The sequence below is a fragment of the Dermacentor variabilis genome, chromosome 7, assembly GCF_050947875.1.
Source record: "Dermacentor variabilis isolate Ectoservices chromosome 7, ASM5094787v1, whole genome shotgun sequence".
Lineage (NCBI taxonomy): Eukaryota > Metazoa > Arthropoda > Arachnida > Ixodida > Ixodidae > Dermacentor > Dermacentor variabilis.
The window spans coordinates 109939071-109959564 of record NC_134574.1 but is presented as its reverse complement, the minus strand read 5'-3'; the positions used below and the strand labels follow the sequence as shown (position 1 = coordinate 109959564).

The 20494-nt window shown below is 46.6% G+C and overlaps 1 protein-coding gene across 1 annotated transcript in view; it reads left to right on the top strand.

Annotated features, from left to right (window-relative positions):
* Positions 1-20494, top strand: part of LOC142588785 (uncharacterized) — a 31022-nt gene that overhangs the window by 8043 nt on the left and 2485 nt on the right. The window contains exons 5-8 of the mRNA XM_075700605.1: positions 1772-1869; positions 4595-5038; positions 17109-17322; positions 18945-19098. Coding sequence (XP_075556720.1) covers positions 1800-1869; positions 4595-5038; positions 17109-17322; positions 18945-19098 — 882 coding nt within the window. The 5' untranslated portion in view covers positions 1772-1799. The remainder of the gene's footprint in view (positions 1-1771; positions 1870-4594; positions 5039-17108; positions 17323-18944; positions 19099-20494) is intronic.

The following is a 20494-nucleotide window of genomic DNA, read 5'->3' as shown; positions in this document are numbered from 1 at the left end:
CAAAAAAAAAGGTGCCAAGCACCAAGGTTTTATAATGTGGAGGCACGAATTTGACAAGTTTGTAATTCGCCATTTAAACATACATCACAGTCCCGTAAATTGTATCTGTTAAAATCAATGGCCTCTAAAGAACTTAAATTCAATATGTTTAGCCTACAACTTGCATGAAACTGAGAAAATTTTGACAAAGCTTTTGCGAAAACCCGACACGCAAATTAGTGGTACGTTTTAGACCTATGTATAATGTCGATGTTATTCATTTTATAGGTCTCGACTAATGGCGTCTGCTTAGTGGACGTAGCCTCAATTGCTGTGCTGGAGGGTTTTGAACGCTTCTTTATCAGATTTGAGACATTCAACGGGATTCAGAAAAAGAACTATTGGCTAAGTGAGAAATCGTGACGCTACAGCATAAAATCGGTGCAGTGCCTACCGAGTAAAACTACTTCAGCGTTCCTACGTGTTTAGGTAGATAGGCGCCTCACTACGCAAAACCTTCTTATAATTTGGGTTGTGTTTCATGTTTTGGCGTTAGTTTGCTTTTCTGTAAATGAAGGCTGTCGAAAGCGTAACATCTACTGCACCAAATTTTAAGGCAGCATGTTGCACGGTGCGGGAAATCGTACAATATAGCCAACCACTATAGCTTTAAAGGCTTGATAAAGATTTATAGAAACAAACAAAAGATAACTTACAATAAGATACCCCTCATGTAAAATATATTTAAGGAACTTTCATATCATGTGAGAACAGCATTTCCGGTGATAAGCCGCACTGTCTCGGTGCCAAATCCCATTCACAACGAGATAAAAATAATATGTCCCATTAGACATCCCCTGAACTGATTTGAGAGAAATTTGTAGCAATTGAGAGAATTGCTTGGACTCTAGGAACTGTTTGAAACATAATTGCCCTTTAAATTTGGGTTGGTGAAATCTATAATGGACAGTCAGAAAAAAAAGTACCAATCATTTTACTGCCAAACGACCTAATCATATTTCACTGTCAGAATTATACAAAAGTGATGATGAATTGTGAACCTCGAATTTTTTCGTATTCGGTCACAAGTGCCGTTGTTTGTGGAATGTTGTTTATAATTAAAAACTTACAAATAAGATTTTGCAAACGCTTTCCTTTCACTCTAATTTCGCATCAAGGACATATGTTATGGACAGCGTAGTCTAGTATAACACTTGGCAGTTTTACTTCCCTGCCTTCAACTGCGCTTCCTTGCGCTTTCTACTTCGGGCCACCCAGCAAAGCAGCTGAATAACAACTTTCTCAGAGTTATTAAAACCAGTTCCCAAGTACCGCTTTACCTTACTACAAGCGCCAGAAGCAAGCCCGTAACGTCATGGCCGCGATCACTGGTAGCGAAAAGTGGAAATTCTCGCTTCTCTGTTTTTTTTCTCCGCAAAGGAGGAGCGTGACAGCGCGCAGGTACGGACCGTGAAACGCGATCTCGCTGCGAAATGGAGCGATTGCAGAGCAGCGGTAAATCCGAGTTGTTCTTTTCTTTGTTTTTTTCCTGAACAAAAAGAAATCTGCAGCAGAGATCACTGATAACGATCGCCACAGGCAGCCTTAAGCTTCTTTAAAGCACGCTGGACTTACGCTGACTCACAGCTTCGCGAAGGGGCTGCAAAATGCTCGTTTCTGTAAACCTGGTGGACGAAGGTTAGCAGTGAAGGCCAGGCCTAAGTGGCAAAGCCTCCGAGTAGCCTTCTTTGCTCAGTTGCCCTATTCCCACTGCGCGTGATTGTTCCCGCAGGGATTCGACTTCGAACACATTGGCGATCATGGTCATCTCGATCATCATAATCTTCGGGATTGCTGCAGTACTCACCTACCTTCTGCTTGGTGATGACAGTGAGTATGCCGAAGTACCCATACTCTGAGAAGGGCCAGAACACACGCATGGACAAAGAGTAAGTGACGTGTTGATTGTGCCTCACAGGTGGGGCGAACAGCACCAATCGAGCCTTCTTATCAAGCGGCTCTCTCGGCTGGTTTGTGCTCGCCCGACGGTGAGACGCAAAAAGTCACGTCACTCAAGGGTGTCTACAAAGGGCGTTGCACTCCTCACGTGTATAGTTTCGCTTTCCCATGTTATATTCCACGCAGTTCAGTAGGCTTCCGAAAATAAGCAGTGTTAGGTTGTTTTTTTTTGCATTTCTGGAAGCGCTTCCAAATCCCTCGGATGGCGCACTTACGTTGAGATCAATGGCGTGGTTTCTTTTGCTTAAAATGTTAGTCAGTGTAGTTTGCATACATGTTTGTTTAATTACTTGAGCGAGTCATTTTTAAATGTATCACTCTATGGCAGAAGCGATCTAAAGGAAATCGTTTAACTGTATCAGCTTTCCTAGGAATTGCATACACATTTCGTGGAACACTCGGTGTACAGTGGAACCCGTGGTCACCTTTGCGAAAGAAGCTGCCATACTCGTTTTTTACTTTTCTTTGAAGCTAATTACGATGACAGCGACATTGTGTTCTGCGCTGTGACAACGTGAGCGAGCACGGCCAGTAAGCACCACTCTCTGAGGCTACACATTCCAGATGTTTCTTAAACATTGGTTGTCTGCGACTGTAAACGTCTTTCTCGTATTGAGCTACGCCGAACTAGCTCAATAGTTATAGCATTCGTGGGTTCAGTACAAGGTCGCGGGTTCGATTCAGGCCGCGGCGACCCCCATTTCTATCGAGGCGAGAGGGATAAACGCTTGCGTAGTAGATTTCGGCACAAGTTTACCAACTACAGGCTCTTAACATGTGTGTGTGTGTGTGCGTGTGTGTGCGTGTGTGTGCGTGTGTGTGCGTGTGTGTGCGTGTGTGTGCGTGTGTGTGCGTGTGTGGGGGTGCGCCTGTGCGTGCGCGCGTCTCTCCGCTACCGCGTCGCCTTTTTTCACAGCCTCTGCACGACCTACGGGGACCCGCTACATTTATCCCCTAATATATTTGAAATGCTCTACGTAATTAAAACAATGATTGATGGTGTCTTTAAAACATGTCGTGGTCGCTCGGAGGCAGCGACGTCAGTGGCGCGTTACGGACAAAAACCATGAGAGCAACAATTGTTTCGCGGTATAGATCACTTTCTTGCAATTATCGTTCTCTCAGTGTAAAGTTCCAGCACTATGAAGAAAACGAACCACTCGAGCTTGAGGAGAAGGTTTACGGCCATAGTTTCTGTAAATACTTGTGAACGGAAAAAGTGCTTTATTTTTTCTAGGCATTCCCTGCAAGCGAACTGAATTAAATTTTGTTGGATAAAAATCTGTAGAATGTAAATGTTAAGTGTAGGCTACCAATTTCTTAGAAACGTTAGTCGGAAAGGCGAATTTTTCAGAAAGCCTAAATAATAAGTTAACTCCTGTCTCAGCACTATCGGAAGCGATATCGCATTTCTCATAACTGCTACTATTAAGACTTCTCAAACGAAGAAAATAGTAGCATATGCAATGCGCTGGTAATATAACTACCATTGTGTGGCTATATACAACTTAGTGTGACTTTAGCACAGCATCCGTAAGAATGGTAATTTCACGGAAACAATAAACTCGTTTATCACGTTTGTCCACTTTAGCTGCTGCAAAGGGTGGAATGGACACAACGAGTGATATCTGCTATTAGTATAATCGGTTATCAATTTGTAAACTTTCTACTTTAGTTTCTATTTGATTGTTAATTTTCAAGAAATGTTTGTAAAAGTAATAATATCCTAAATCAGCCCGCTTGTGGCCGTCAATAAACTTAAGCTTCGCCTTTAAGTGCGCCACTTCTCAGCATTGCCTGCGAAATTAGTTAATTCGCCTCTGACATCATTACTTTCACATGAAAAGGTCAATAAAGGAAAAGACACATTTCAACTTTTTTTTATTTGGAGTCGTAACCCCAGCTACGGTACACCAGTGTGACGTCACTTATATTAAAGTATTTCAGCCATATTTGAGCCATTGTAGCGATGAAAGCTTTACTGAAACGTGTCATGTGTCCTCGTTTAAAATACCATCCTGTTGCCCATCCTTACCGATATAAATTAACTAGGCCTGAGCAGAACCGGTAAAAATAGCTGACGTCACACCGAGCAGACGCGGCAACTTCAAGGTGGCATCACCACTGCTCTTTCGTCCTGAGCTCTTTCCTCTTAAGGGTGACTTCGAGTACAGCCATTTGAAGGAAGAGTTTTAAGAGTAGCTTTGCTCCCGTGCGCTACCATGGCCATTACGTCCCGCGTAGTTAGGACAGACATGGAACCTTGCAAATTTCGAAAATCCGAGTCCGTACATTCGAAAATCGTGTGCTGGAACAGAATGCGATTTGAACGCACAAGGATTATTTCATCTAGAGCCATATTGTGAAGCGATTCTTTGCCTTCGAATTCTATTTATTTCTTATCATCTACCCCACCGAGTGGCCGATACGAGCAATAGAGGAGGGGGGGGGGGCGTCGTGAGAACCAATGACGAAGGGAAAAATATTATAAAAATGAAAGGAATTCTTACATCACATGCGTCATGCAATGCAATATTTTCGTCGTCTTTGTTCTCCTTGTGCCGCGTTACTAACGTCTTATCACTTTCCTACGTAGTGTCGGATACCGGTCGAGACTCCGAGATCGATTCCGGAGGAGGAGTTGGTGGCGGACGCGGCGGGGAAGGCGAGGGAGGGGGTGGCGGACCAAGCGGAGGGGCGCCAAGCGGAGATGGATCCAGTGGTGGCGGACCAAGCGGAGGGGCGCCAAGCGGAGATGGATCCAGTGGTGGCGGACCAAGCGGAGGGGGACCTAGCGGAAAGGGGCCTAGCGGAGGGGGACCAAGCGGAGGGGGACCAAGCGGAAGCAGACCGAGGGGAAAAGTCCCGAGTGGAAGTGGACCAAGCGGAGGAGGCGGAACCGGTGGGTCCGGAACCGGGCGAGGCGTCTCTGTACCCCCTTCCCCTGTTGCCGACCCCGCCCGTGTTCCTGCCCCCACCCCTGTTCCCGTTATCGTTCCTCCTCCAGTCTCCGTCGTGCTGGTGACGCCGGCACCAAAGCGTAAGTCATGTCCACAGTTGCGTCTTCGGTCTATCGTGCTTGTGCTGGTTACTGTCGAACACGTGGTTTTTTTTACGCACTGTTGTGAGAATACGCGAGGCAACTGCGCACCGGCTGTGTGGAACTAGCTCGATGATAACTATTGCTATTGAGGGGAAGGTATTGCTGAGAATAAATGCGATCTGGGTGTTGGTGTACGTGAAACTTTTGAGAGCCAGCAAGGCAAAATGGCGAATCACGACAAGAGATGCGCCGGAAAATTCAATCGTAAACGCGTCCCTCAGCCACCATGGTGCTTCAGTGACCTTGTAGAGAAATCGGAAGTTTACTTCAGCTCTAAAACGTGTTGGGACTCACATGACACGACATGCTCGACCTTGTCGAAACGTGACACAGAGTCAAAGTAACATGAAAAACGCGCAGCAAATTTTGGCGGCGAAGGTAGACCGGTATTTTCTATCTTCACAGCCAGCTAGAATATGCGCGCACTCACGTCTAAACGTACGCTGAAGGCAAATGTCAGGTGACGCTGAAGGGACCGATGAATTCTCAAGAGCCTCTAAGGCGTTAGTGTTATTGCGAAGAGAGCTTTACAAATCGAGAAACAGAGGTAAACGCAGGATAGGATTTGAGACTCACCCGTGACTTTCGAGTACTATAGCACGGTTACGTGGCCACTCCTCATTATAATTCTGTCACTTTGCTCCAGACACAAGTAATTAAAACGACATTGCGTTGCACTATAAGATGGAAGAAAATGCTACTTGTCCACTTCTATTCGATTCAAAGGACTCATTCGCGTTACCCCAGACACCGACGCGGGAGGTAAAAAAATTTCGCTTTCGCTCGCCTTCACGCCACCCGCTGTTACGCTCGGCCTGCACGGGTACTGAACTGTAGAGCTTTCACGGCCCAGTACAATTGTTTCGATCGACCGGCGGGAGTAGCGATCTTCGGAGAACCGACCTTCGAGCCTTTCTCGGCGCCAACGAGTCTAGCAACGTCCGGCGGGCCGTGAATTGCTGGTTGATTCGCTGTCGCTTTCACGGTCTACTTGTAGCATGAGAACTCCGGGGAAAGGGGTTTTGCGGTGCTTTCTCACGAGCCCCAGAAATTAACAAAGTCGATTGACGGACGCGGCGGCTAGCTGCGGTGTCAGCTCTGGAATCGAAAGGCGCCTGCTCGGGTTAAGCTGTATCAACACCTGTCTACGACGACCCACTCCCCTCGGTGTGTGCAGTGAAACCAAAGTGGGGAAGTGAGTGCGTGAACACTCCCGCTCGAAGGCGGGTTGACTACGATGCCTTTGGACGCTCCTAATGGACGAAGGCTGAACGACACTTTTCCCTCAACTAGGGATCTAGGGAGGACTGAGGGTTTTTAAGCAGCCCTTTGGGGCTGCTTGGTGTGCTGTCGTTGTCAGTCATGCTAGACTGATGAAATATAACTTTCTCCACCCTTCATGTAGATATTGTAAATAAATCCCATATTCCTTGTTCTCGATGGGAACAAGTCCCTCCTTTCAACAACGTCCTCAGCGTGGATGAGTCGGACGATGGCATAGGCCAGCTACCACTTGTTTCATGCCCGACTCAAACCCTTACAACTGGCTGGCAGCGGTGAGACGGACATGGCAACGTGGTGCTGCGTCTGCGGTGAACGCTTGGTTCTTGCTTTGACTATCTAGGCTTCATTTTGTGTTTGTCCACTTTAGAACAGTAGCGAAGCTGGGTTGTTGATTGTTAGCTAAGTTGCGTTTAACTAAGGTATGTTTAGTGACCAGGACCAAGGCAGTAAAGCAGCAATCATGGAGTTAAGGGCAGTGCTGAGAGACGAATTGTTGACTGTTGGTGACGAACTGGGCCTAGAGGTACGTAAGGAAATGCTAAAATCGGAATTATTTCAGGCTATTTCCGAACAAACCAGTGAGGAGGACATTGAAATCGGTTAGAACTTCTTAGGAAAAGAGAGAAACGGGCCAGAGAGGAGCGCGAGTTGAGAAAAATGCTTGAAAGCAAACGGTTGGAGTTGTCTCAAGGAAGTGAAGGGACTTTGGGACGATCACGTGAGGCAGAATCATACCGCATGAACAGGCTGTTAAAGCCATTTGAGGTCGGGAACGACATAGGCTTGTTCCTAGGAAATTTTGAAACGACTTGCGAGAAGATGAACTTCGGTCCGCATACATGGCCACAGGGGTTGCTGTCCGTATGATGTTGCGGAAGTAATCGCCACACTCAGTGCACAAGATATGCATGATTATGTGAAGGTTAAGGCTGGTCTTTTGAAGAAGTGCCGCCTTTCAGCCGAAGCTTTTCGGCAAAGGTTTAGAAGCAAGGGAAAGAAGGATAGCGAGGGGTATGCGGATTTTGCATACGGCTTAAAGGCCAACCTAGTCGCGTGGTTGAAAAGCGCGGAAGTGTACGAGAGCAGAGACATGAGTATGGAATGCATGTGTCTTGTTCCGTTCAAAAAGGGTTCGCAGACTAGACTACCGGAGACTGTCGACATGCAGGAAAAGCCCACAGATCAGAGCGAGAAGTCAAACGGATAACCCCCCCCCCCCTCCCGTACAGAAAGAGCAGAAAAGAAAGTTCGAATGGTTTAGACCGATCCGCTGCTATAAGCGCCGCAATTTCGGGCATATCGCTGTAAATTGCGGGAAGCCTAGCGTAGTTTTCTCCTACGTGGATGAAAAAGACGAGAATATGGAAGTTTTAAGCCTATAACTTTTCGACCTGCAAGTTAATGGCAAACCATGTCGGGTGCTGCGAGGCAGTGCGGCCACTGTGGATATTGTCCATCCGTCTTAGGTGATGGTAGATGACTTCACGGGAGAAGTAGCATGGATCAAACAGGATGTACAAGAACACAGCGTGTGGCTACCCATGGCCAAAGTGAAAATCAGTGGACCGTTCGGGGAGCTCCTGACCGAGACTACGGTTTGCAAATCCTTGTCGCTGCAGTACCCTTACAAGTTTTTTTAATCGGTCGGATAAGTTACTGCGGGACCACGGGCTTAAACTGGGAGAGGGCGTAGTACAGGCGTTGACGCCAGGCCAAGCTCATAAAATCGCGTCGCTTTAGGCTGAAAATGCAAAAGTTGCTCCAGAGAAAGTAGCAAAAAAAGTAACCAGTAGCCGAATCCGAGCTAGGCTCGAGGGACGAAAAAATGGTTGAGGAAACCCTGCCAGCTGACCAGTTCAATGAGAGTGGATCACGAGGGCGTCAAAGTTCACACCTGCAGGCTGAGCCAGCTGACGCACTCGCAAGTGAGACAGAGTCGTTCCTCTCATCGGCCTCAAAGAACTCTGATCGGCTCTTACATGTGGACATAGCGTCACTGGCAGCCGAGCAAAAGAATAATAACAGCTTAGCTAAATTGCATCACACAGCTAAAGAAGGTATTGCTAGGCGCAACGTGACGATACAAGAGAGAGGAGGATTGTTGTATCCGCACTACAGAGACCGAAAGGGCATGATTCTAGATCAGTTAGTCGTACCTACTAAGAACAAGGAGGACTTTTTGAGTCTCTGTCATGGAAATGGGTGGTCTAGCCACCTAGCCATAAACAAATGGAAGGAAAGCTTGCTTATAGAATAGTACTGGCCTGGCTGTTTCAAAGACGTAGAAAACTTTGTAAGATCATGTGACGCCTGCCAGCGCTCGGCTAAACCAGAAGAAACATTGAAAGCTCCACTAAATGTAGAGCCCTTAATTTCAGAACCTTTCAGACGATTTGTGATAAACACGGTAGGGCCTCTACCGAAGACAAAACTCGAGTGACAGGTACTCATTTACCATGCTGCGTCCGGCTACAAAGTTCCGGAAGCAATCGCTCTGAAAGGACTCAGCTCCACCGAAGCTGTAGACATGCTTTTGTCAGTATTCGCACGAGTTGGGTTTCCAGCCGAAATTCAGGCGGATCAAGGGTCAGTATTCACCAGCTCACTGACTTCCACATTCTTACAAAAGCGCGGGGTAAAGGCATTCAGTGCTTAAACTAGTTTTGCGGGCGCTCTGTTACTAGCTCATGGAGGACTGGGAGAATTGTCTTCCGGCCACTTTGTTTCCTTTGCGAACGGTTCCTCATGAGGCAACAGGGATCTCGCCAGCAGAACTAGTCTATGGGAGGACACTGCGTTCTCCACGCAGAATGGTAAGAGAGATGTGGGAGGAAAATTGAGAGAGAGTCCAACAGTGGTAGAATACTTGCTAAATCTGTTGGAAAGGCTAAGTGCAATTCAAGAACTAGTCGAAAAGAACATGATAGTAACTCAAAAGAACGGCAAGTTCTATTACTACAAGAATGCGAGGCTTCGTACCTTTAACGCCAGAGACCAGGTAATGGTCCTCAAATCTTCAAGAACAAGCTTAAAGTCCACATGGATGGACCCGTTAAAGTGTTGCGCAAACTTTCCGATACTAACTATCTTATGAAGTTGCCCGGTCGCTGGAAGGAGGTGAGGATATACCACTGCAATTTGATGAAGCCGTACATGGAGCGTAGCGGAGTCGTTAACTTCACCATCAAGTAGCAGGATGACACTAGCACCGAGTATAATGAGTATAAGGCGACCTCCAACTCTGAAATCAGCCTGGAAGAAGTGGTTTAAACATTCGGTAAGCTCACACACTTTTAGGCCCGAGCAGCTAGAGGAGTTAAGAGGGCTATTAGGGGAATATCTCGACACATTCAGCGATCGGCCAGGTAGAACCGCATTAATAACGCATGAAACAGAGCTGACATCAACCGAACCCGTAAGACCAAAGCATTACAGGGTGTCTTCAGGACAGAGAGAAATTACGGAGGTAGAGATACAGCACATGCTAGAGTTGGGAGTTATTGAGCCCGCTGAGGGTGACCACACGTCAGCGCTAATACTTGTAGAAACCCCTAATAAGGACCCTCGTCCGTGTGTTGATTACCGTAAGTTAAATGCCATCCCTAGGGATCAGCTGTACCCGATACTTATCATTGAGGAACGAATCGAAAGAGTTAGCGCTGCTAAATACATTTCAACTATAGATCTCGAGCGGGGATACTGGCAAGTTCCCCTTTCAGAAAATGCCAGCCCCTAAGCCACATTTATCTCACCTGTAGGCCCTTTTCGCCCTCTCGCCCTCAGCTACGGGCTGAAGAACGCGCCGTTTAGCTTCTCTAAGTTAATGGATATTGTCTTAAGACTTGCAGGAGTTCGCCTTGCCATATCTTGATGATGTAGCAATTTACTCGGAATGCTGGAAACAGCACGTATCGCACATCAAACAGGTGTTCTCACGGTTGAGGGAGGCAGGCTTAACGATCAGGGCGGAACAGTGTGGATTTGGCTGTTTGCAAGTTACTTATCTGGGCCATGTTGTCGGCCAGGGCACGAGACGGCCGGCCGAGCTGAAAATAGTTACGATTGGAGCTTTTGCACAGCCGCACACGAAAACAGACATTCCTTCGTTTTGGAGACTTGTGGGGCACTATCTACGGTACATTCCTAATTACTCGAAAATAGCAACTCTTAACGGACGCCCTCCGAAAGGGAGCACCGAATAGCGTGCACTGGGATAAGGACAAAGAGAATGCCTTCCAAGGTTTGAAAACGCTATGGGCTTCTCGTCCTGTGCTTCGCGCGCCAGACTACGCAAATGAATTCATAGTTCAGTGCGACACAAGCGACAGGGGTATGGGCGTGGTACTTAGGTCGGCAACGATAATAAGGAACATCCTATACTCTATGCCAGCCATAAACTAACTGTAAGAGAGGAAGCCTAGAGGGTTTCAGAGAAGGAATGGGCGTGTTTAGTTTGGGCAGCTCAGAAGTTGTCATGTTACTTGTACGGAGCGTGGTCCATCTTCGAGACCGACCACTGCCCTCTGAGGTGGCTCAATCAAACGTCACACAAAAATGGCCGCTTGATCCGATGGAGCCTCACTCTCCAAGAGAACAACTTCTCCCTTATATATAAGAAGGGATAGTTTCATAGCAATGCGGATGGTTGAGGCAGGCTACATTGAATCCTGCGTTAAGGGATCCCGCCTAAATTGGGGGGTTGTTATTGTTAATTTTGTTAAGCCACGAAGATTCCCTCTCATTTACCAGAACTCCATCCATGATTGCTGAATTTGTCAGCACGAAATTCCTTCAAAAATTGGCGTAGAGAAATGCAGCATCTGTTGTTTCTGCACTTCCGTTTTCTTTGAAGCCTAGCGTGCCTAGAGTTAGATCCAAGAAACGTCATCTCGGTGCAGAGCCGTTTTGTGGGGTTCGCTTTGCAATTGCCTGTCCTTGTTGGATGTTTAGGGGCGGTGTCATCATTTCACAGCTGGTCGCTGCAAGCCAAGGCATGCCCCCCACCCCCCTTGCAACCAGCCATTTTCTTCCTGCCCAGCGGTTATCAGCACTGGCCAGTCGAGATTTGCCGGGCCATGGAGGAGCTGTTACGATCGGCCTGCAGGGGTACCGAACGGTAAACCTTTCACGGCCCGCTGCAATTGTTTCGATCGACCTGCGAGAGTAGCGATCTTCAGGAATGCAACTTTCGGACCTTTACCGGCGCCAGCGAGTCTGCCACGTCCGGCGCACCGTGTATTGTTGGTCGATTCGCTGTCCCCTTCACGGTCTACTTGGAGCAAGGGAACTCCAGGAAAAGGGGGTTTTGTGGTGCTTTCTCACGGGCCCCAGAAGTCGTCACAGTCAATTGATAGACGCGGCGGCGAGCTGCGGGGTGAGCACTCGCATGAAAGTGCGCCTGCTCGCGTGAAGCGTATCAACCCCTGTCTACGACGACCCACTCCCCTCGGGGTGTTCAGTGAAACCAATACGCGGAAGTGAGTATCTGAACCCTCCCCGTCAAAGGCGGGTCGACTTCTATAACTTTGGACGCTCCCATTGGACGAAGGTTGAACGGCAGTTTTTTCTCACCTAGGGATCTAGGGAGGACCGAGGGTTTTTAAGGAGCCGTTTCGGGCTGCTTGGTATGCTTTCGTTTTCACTCATGTCAGACTGAAGAAATGTAGCGTTCTCCACCCTTCATGTATATATTGTAAATAAATCCCATATTCCTCGTTCTCGATGAGAACAAGTCCCTCCCTTCAAGAATGTCCTCAACGTGGATGAGTCGGGCGACGGCATAGGCGAGCTAACACTTATTTTATGACGGACCCCAACTCTTACACCGCCCTTTCGCGCAGTGTTACTAACTCTAGAAAACAATTCCCTGGGTGTAGGGATTCCAAGCCTAGGTTAGGCAATAAGAAAATTTCTTCTGATAAAGGGCAATTTCTCACAAGGACATTGAAGTGGCTAAACTCCTGACGTGACGGCCATGTCTTTATTTCAAGTACCTCAGGTTACCTTCCCATTAGCATGTGCAGTACTACTTCATCGTACAGCAGTGCAGTGAACAAATCTCGGCAAGCAAACTAAAAGGTGTGGACGGCCTGGGTCCTTTAACCAAATGCTGCTAGTACACTTGCGCCGTTCTTACCTCTGGCAGTGTTGGTGCTGTCTGTTCACTCTGAATTAAATATTTATCTGTAAACGGCGATGCATGCGTATGCGAGAACATTAGAAAAGGCCTGACGGACACCTCTAGGCTTCACCGAACACATACCTGGCACGAAAATTTGGTCACGGCGCTGTACAGCAGACTATATATTCACGCGTATATTAAAATTTGACCTGGAACCACCCATAGGCAGGGCAACTTTGGACAGAGTCCCAGTGTTCACCATATTGGGCTAGTTTTGCTTTACATAAAGATAAAAATTATTTGTATATGTTTTGCTTGGTTGAAAACGGAGTCCAAGTGCGTAAATGCGTTGGCGCAAGGTCGTACACAGCATGCAAAAAAAAATATTTATATCTATTGCATTGTTTCGTGCAGTGGCGCACTGTTTCTACGCTCTTACACTCGTAAGAGAGGTGGGGTGCCAATCTTACAATTTCAAACAAGGTTCCGTGTAATCTTGGCATGGCGCTCTAGGCGCAAAACAGTTTTGAGCGATAATGAAGTGTACACGTGCTGACGTCTTCTCCTGTTAATATGTAAGCTGTATCGGGAGCTGTTCATGTTGCCCAACAATTTGCTCATTCGCCTTTTTAATCTAATTATAGCGTTTGAAAAGTTGATTATGCCATTTGGCGGAACGAAAAAAGTTACCTGAGTATCTCCAAGCAACGGGAAACAATATTACCTTGGTTCTGTCAAGCTACATGACATTTGCAAACTTTTCAATCTTGGTGCATGGCAGTTGGGACACCCTGTATATTAGAACCGACGCTGGTAGCGACGTCTCATGATGCCTTGTTCAACCACAACACGCACGAAAAGCTCTTGCGATGCGCAGGTCTTCCCTCTTAAGGAAAAAAAAGCAATGCTCATGATTATATCCCCGTCGATACTTTACACTAGCGTATGTAACCCTTTCCGTGTCACTGACGCACATGTACGTTTCCGCCATTTCGGTCACACCGTGTCGCTTACGTACTCGTACGTTCTCTACGTTCTAGTGAGGACAACAATACTAAACTGCATTTGCCATCATCTGTGTCATCTTGTTTCCTTCTGAATAACCAAAAATAAAAGTTGTGTTCGTTTTATAATATCTGCGAAAGCAACCCAGGAATTGGAGTGCGCTTTCTCCCACAATGTCCTAAATTGAAAGGGTTAAGTAGACAATATGGTTCATAGCTGTAATACCAGCTCTGTGCCCACTCTGGTTAAACTATGCGCCATGAGAGTCCACCACCAACGCTGGTGTTCACGTCATCGTCAATGATGGTTCGCAATTCTGCGACGCGCAGTAGGACAAATTTAAACTCTGTAATCTTTTGCCCCTTCGGGAACATTTCCGGAAAGTCCGAAACGCCCTATTGGCTACCTTTAATTTCCTTGTTAATTTGGCTTAAACCAAGCAAGCACACATTGTGCGCAAAACATATGGAGAATTGGAAGGAACGGTCGACATGACCGCAAAATGGCAACGGGTGTTTTTATTTATTGAAGGAACGGCCAATTTATACAAGAACTCTTCCAAGGACCACCGCATGGCGAAAGCAACGTACAACAAGCAAAGAATACATTAAACTATGGCAAACTGGCGAGTACATCTGTCCATCTGAGCAGGAATGGTCGCAATTGTGAGAGCTAATTACGCCAGGATATAACTTAAATTTAAACTCAAACTGGCGCCCATCAGGGGTAATAAGGTAATTTAAGGCTTGTTCTGCTTTGGCCCTCCTTCGTTGGAAAGGTATGGTTCAGAAATGGCGTGAAGTGACTCGTGCACCGAAGAGATGGATATCTAACGTCATTGGCCAATGTGGAACGCGTCCGTCTCCATAGGGAGAGCAAGCGCACGAGAACTGAGGCACGCCCAGGAAGCCCAACCATCTGCGAGAGCGCCGGGCTTGAGCGGCGCCAAGCAATCTCGGGCGTCACCAGCCGGGGGAGGTGATTTCTGTACACTAGTGTTCAAACACCCTTGACAAAACAAACGGGCCGGCTACGAATTGGGAGCAAGCACGATCAGAAAATTTCACTAAGTCAGGCACGTGAGCTTTCTAATGCGTGAATAAATGTGACTTGTGCATTTGGTTCCGTAAATCATGTACCTTAAAGTGCTGGAAGAAAAACAGCACAGATGAGACGAGGACAAAAAAAAAAGACAGCTTGAACGGACGAGCGTTTTTTTTTCCTGCGTGCCATTAGGGATAAAATAAACTTAAATGAGTTTTAGTTCGTTTGTACGACTGGAATAAATTGTGACCAGTTTTTAGATTTACTGAACATTTACCTTCAGTCGGTCGTCATTATTTTCGAAAGCAAGCATTATGTTCAACGCAAAGGCATTCGCATTGGGTCGTCGCTCACCTCCATTCTATCGAATATTTTTCTTAGCACCTTTGACAGGCGTGTAAACGGCATTCTGGATCAGTCGTGTGCTCCTACCGTACTGAGCTACGTCGACGACTGCCTAGTGATCGCTAACGAAGTACCGCAGTCGACACTAGGTGACACAATAGAAACGGTGATGAACACCTTTAAAAACGCGTCCAAGGTTTGCTATAAACGTCGCGTGCGAGCAGTACATTCGTTACTTTGATTTCGAGCTGACGTTGTTTAACACGTTCACACATTGGTGTTGGGAGTAGCAGACACGGCTGAGCAAGCAGCTGATTTCGTATGACAGTGCCCACTCCAAATTAGTAATAAGAGGAGTCGCTGTGACGTCTTAAATGAAGCACTAAATAAATATTGTGTTCACAAAGTAGATAGCAGCTTTAATAAACAGGTCACACAGCTGATCGAAGCCTGTTTTAAATCATATTTAGCTTCTAGCGTTTGTGAAAGGTTGTTCAATATGTTAAACACGCAAGGGTGATAGCAGTAAGGTACAGGTGATCCCATATCGGCACAAGGTGTCTAACAGCCTCAAGAAGGGTGCGCAAAGGCACAATCTTAATATTTTCCTAAGTTCGCCGTGTAAATTGTCAAATGCAGGCCCTCCAAGAAAGCATAACCAGACCCTCCCTCTAAGAAACATGGAATGCACAAAACTCAATGGACAAGAAATGTCGCCTATGAAATCCCCATAAGCTGCAAGCAGGTACATATTGGGCAAAACGAGGTCGTAAACAACAAAGCGGGCGAGCATCTGGCTGAACACTGCAAGCGTTGCAAGTGAAGTCCAAACCTCAATCACACCAAGTTTCTGGCACGTTCCGGAGACAGACTAGAAAGGGAGAGGCTGGAAGGCTTTTACATTGCGAGGGCCGAGGGCTCGTGCATTAGTTGCCCGCCAGTAGCATTTGCTTAGAAAGAGATAGCGTTTCTGATGCGACAGGGTGTTCATGGCGTCATGGTGATGCAATTCCTTTTTCATGTATATGAATTTCGTTATAAAAATGTTGTTGGATTTTGGCGCGCGTCCGTTGAAGTACCTGTCTCAATTTCGGCCTCGTCTCTTTTGCACTGTCTTTCCTCAGGAATGTTGCACCAACTCACCCACATCAAGCTCCTACTGCTTATAGTTCTCACAGACCACTGCTGCAGGCAACAGACGCTTCATGTACCTCACTGCGGCTGAGTCTCAGATACAGCACATATACGATCTTTTCTTTTTATGTACAACGCCTCTATGATCTCTCTGTTAATATTGTCTTTGTCTCTTAATGAAATGCGGTTGGCCGTGAACGTTGGTCTGCAAGCACACTTACGCCAATGACCTACGAATTGGCAGCGTTCCTAGCTACACTGGGACAGATCGTGTTCGCTGAGCCCATTGATTATACACCTGTCGCTTTGGTCAATGTGCGACTTGCCGCCGGTTTAGGTCGCCTAGTGCACAACTGCGGTTTTGTGCGAAGTGTATCCCTTCCTGTGTTTTGTTAGACAACCGACCTGTTGCGCACAACATCGTCTCAACGTGAATACCAACCCAGCTTGCGGTTCTTGGAAAACGCACGCATACTTGCAACGCACACGCGTGGGTGTGTGCGATCTTAAAGAGGGATTGAAGGGAATTCTGAAGGAAAGGTCCTTAATCCCACACAGGTCAACGTTTCTGTTTGGATACGCCTAATCTGACGCCTAGAAACTGATTTAAGCGCTGGAAAGGCAATGTAAAGCCTATATTAGCGTTTGGTTTTTATATAATGGAGGGAGTTCCCGGATGTGGATAGTTTAGCAGATCATTTACTACTTACTTTATTACTGTACTTACTATACTTTAAGTCAGTTACATTTCACTGTCTTCATCGCGAGAACATACTCTCCATGGCCGGCAATAAATGTCAACAACTTGTTTCGTTGACGCGCAATGGCGTTTAGGTGGTTGTGGTGTTCTCGGCTTACTTGCAAATAACGGCCGGCAAGCTGAGCCTGCAGCGCGTGTTTCCTGAATTTAATTTGCCGCCACGGTGACAATTGCCAGCCTGCTCCGCGCTTTCTCTTTCCTGTTATTTGCATATATGTGTTCAAAACAAATATTAATAATAATAATAATAATAATAATAATAATAATAATAATAATAATAATAATAATAATAATAATCGGCCGCCACCCTGCAGCTCCACCCAGCGAGTTGATCTGCACGGTGGGCAGCTTCGCGATCTTACGCAGCATGTACCCGCCGGACGACCTCTGCAACTACATGTTCTACACCGACGTCGTCGTGGTCAATGGCTCGCTGCACGGCATCGAGGTGGACGCCAGCTGGAAGCAGTTCAAGAAGTACATGAAGACCTACACCGTGACACAAGGCGGGATTAGCTTCGACACCCGGTCAGTGAACATTTCACCGCGTGTCCAGTGCTATGCTACCGATTCATCAAGGCTTATCGGTGACTGATTCTCCATGCACAAAGGGAGTATGCGCCGACGTGCTAATGGCTGCCATACTTGCAATACAGCGAGAACGTTGAAAATTTGCGCGTTACCTATGCTTGCGGACAACTTTCGGTGGCTTAGTCAACCTTAGTTTAGTCTGGGAAAGCTAAAACATAAACACCTTATTAGCAGCAGTTAAGTAACACAGAACACACCACCGATTGCAAAGGATTGCTTATTTTGCGGCTTTTCCCTTCGGCGTCTGAGGAAACGCGAAAACGTGGCAAGTGGAAGCTGCGTCGATTCAGCGTCTGTTCCGAGGCACCAAAAGCACCGTCAAACTCTGGCGGGCTATACTCATTGTTACCAGTAACGTTCCGTTTTCGCTGTTGTAATTAGCCATGCTTTGGTCCTTTAGAAAATTTTACAAATGAAAGCGCGGAACACACCTCACCTGACTCAACGTCCCAGCTCCGCGCGTAGCCAAGGTGACGTGGGTCACGCTCAAACTGCACTTATATATATTTTAAAAGACTGGATAGCACATTTTCCATTCACGAATGAAATGATCAGAGCATTCAATATTCGATTCGTATTGTTTCAAAAACACATAATGTCAAAACGTAATGTTTTGATTGCGACTTCTATATTGACACAAGCATCGAGTGGCACTTCTTTCTTGCGCAGCACTTGCGGTTCCGCTTCTGAGACGACCGGAGACGAAATGCAAAATAAATCAGAAATGAAATCGAAAAAAATAATATAGTACAACATTCATGGATTCGATTATAGGTATGATATCGCTGCATAAGTTTAGTTTCAAGTTGGGATACTGGTCTGTGCCATAACTAGAATTAATTAGATATCACTGACTACCAAACAGCAAAGCACAGAATCGTAGACTTCAGAGACTCGCAACGTGAGCGCGACATTGGCGAAATTCCTGGAAACCCGCAAGCATAAAGCGGAAGTAATGGTGTCACTAGTGACGTCACGCACAAGAAGGTGGCATCATATTTAACCGGCTAAATAATGGAAAGCAGTTGCCTGGCATTGACTGAACATCAGACCAGAAGAGCGGATGTGACGCCACTTCCTCCTCTCTCGCTTCTCCTTTTCCGGCGTGCACCTGAACGCTCGTTACATGCTCTGACGTCAGCACCGGAGAGGTGGTGACCTCAGAGGTGCCAGGAGGGTGATGTGCGCTTCGTGCGCCGCTCGCTAGGGGGCTAGGCCCCGCCAGGTGGCACGCGCTGCGCTTCCTCCTCGCCCTCCCTCGCTCCTCGCCCGCATATCGTGCCGGGGGAAGGACGTTCACTCGCTTAACCTAACGAACACCAACGCCGAGGTGCGAATACCACTAAGAAACGCCTAAATGAAAGACTAGGGTCGCGTGCCATTCTTATTATCTACATCGCGACATGACTTTCACTCTTACAAAACGAAAGATCTTTTGAAACATTTTTCCCGCGCATAATGAACGTATAACGAACGCATACTGTTCTCTCCACCCAAATTTACACCAATTTGTTTGGCAGAAACGGTGGGTGAAGTTTATCCTTTTTGTTTCTATGCAGCTATTTGGACCCGAAGAGGATGAACGACAGGGTTCTGCAACAGGAACTCACCAATCTGGCAGCGGACAACATAAAGAACTACGGCGTACTCAAACTATTAGCACGACTTACCAATCTGGATATATACATGAGTAACGCCATACGTGTGCTTGAAGTGAGTACGCTCCTTCCATTTGCACTGCTAAATAATTAACTTAAGGGTGTAAATCGGCCAATAAAACACATTCTTACGCCCATTTTTGTACCTAGAAGCACGAGTTATAGGCTAATTTACACGCTTTTCCGCTTTTAAGGCTGCAAATTTTACAGTGTACCGCTCATGTTCAGGTCGCGTTGGTCTCCAACCATGCATTAATGCTCCGCAGAGTTGTGCGAACAGAATAGTGGGCGCAGAAATATATTCTGCTCCTGTTCTTAACAATGAAGAGCTTAAACAGCAGCAGTCTTTATTTGGCACGGGACTTGATGCCTCCATGAGCAGCTTGCTTAAAGTAAGCTCCACCAGCCGGTCACGCGTGAGCCAGTTTTATAGTCACGTCGACCAGGTGCAGCTGCGACGGAAAACGGACGCACCGAGAAAAGAGATTTGCTAATCGTGCGTCTGCATTCCATTGTCACTGCGACCTGTTATCAGTGTCGTTAACATTTTACAGCACGCCTTTACCCTTAACATATTACGTGTTGTCAGAATGACACCCGCCTAATACCGATACGTGAGCTACATGTTACAAGGACGTATCTTGTGCAATTCTTCTGTGCGCTCAATATGTCAGTAGGGTATGCAGAACTGACGGCGGGAAGAAGTAGTACAGAAGTATAACAACAACGCAATTCATTCGCGGCACATCTAAGATAGCTACGCGAACAACATTCATGATGAAATGTTTTCTTTAGTGTCAACTTTTTCCCGCACTAGTGCCTACAGATTTCAATTTAGTTCAGTGCCTTCATTTATATTTACACTGAATACATTTGCGCAACATATATTTTTTCTATTGCTGTCTCTATTCAGGAGCCATATGAGCAGTCGTGCTATGGCGTCTTAAAAATGACTGCACCGTTATCCGAGTACAAAAACATCCGCAAATTGTTGCTAAAATCCCTTCAGCGCTTTCCGTGAATTTTTGTACCTAAAGTTGACGGCGAAGTACAGTTTATTTACTTCGTTTATTTATTTTATTTTTATTTATTGTTACCTCCAAGGGCGGGGGGGGGGGGCGGTCAGGGTGATGTGGGTTATTACATGGCGACCCGTTGTGATTGTGACGATTTCTGTGCGTCGTCAAAAATAGATTTGAAGAAAGCGAAGTGTTTAATAGTGTCAATGGAACAGGGAAGAGCATTCCAGTTTCACGCAGTGTGCCGAAGCAAAAAAAAAACTGCTCGTATACGTAATCGTGCGAGCCCATGGTGGGCAGGCCGTGTTCATGTCGCTGGTTGTGGCGATGCGGTGTGCTGGTGTGATGAACGTGTTATCACGATGAAATGCGATTGGTAAAAAAAAGACTGTGATAAAAGTATGGACGGGTTCTTTTGCGGCGAGAGGTTAG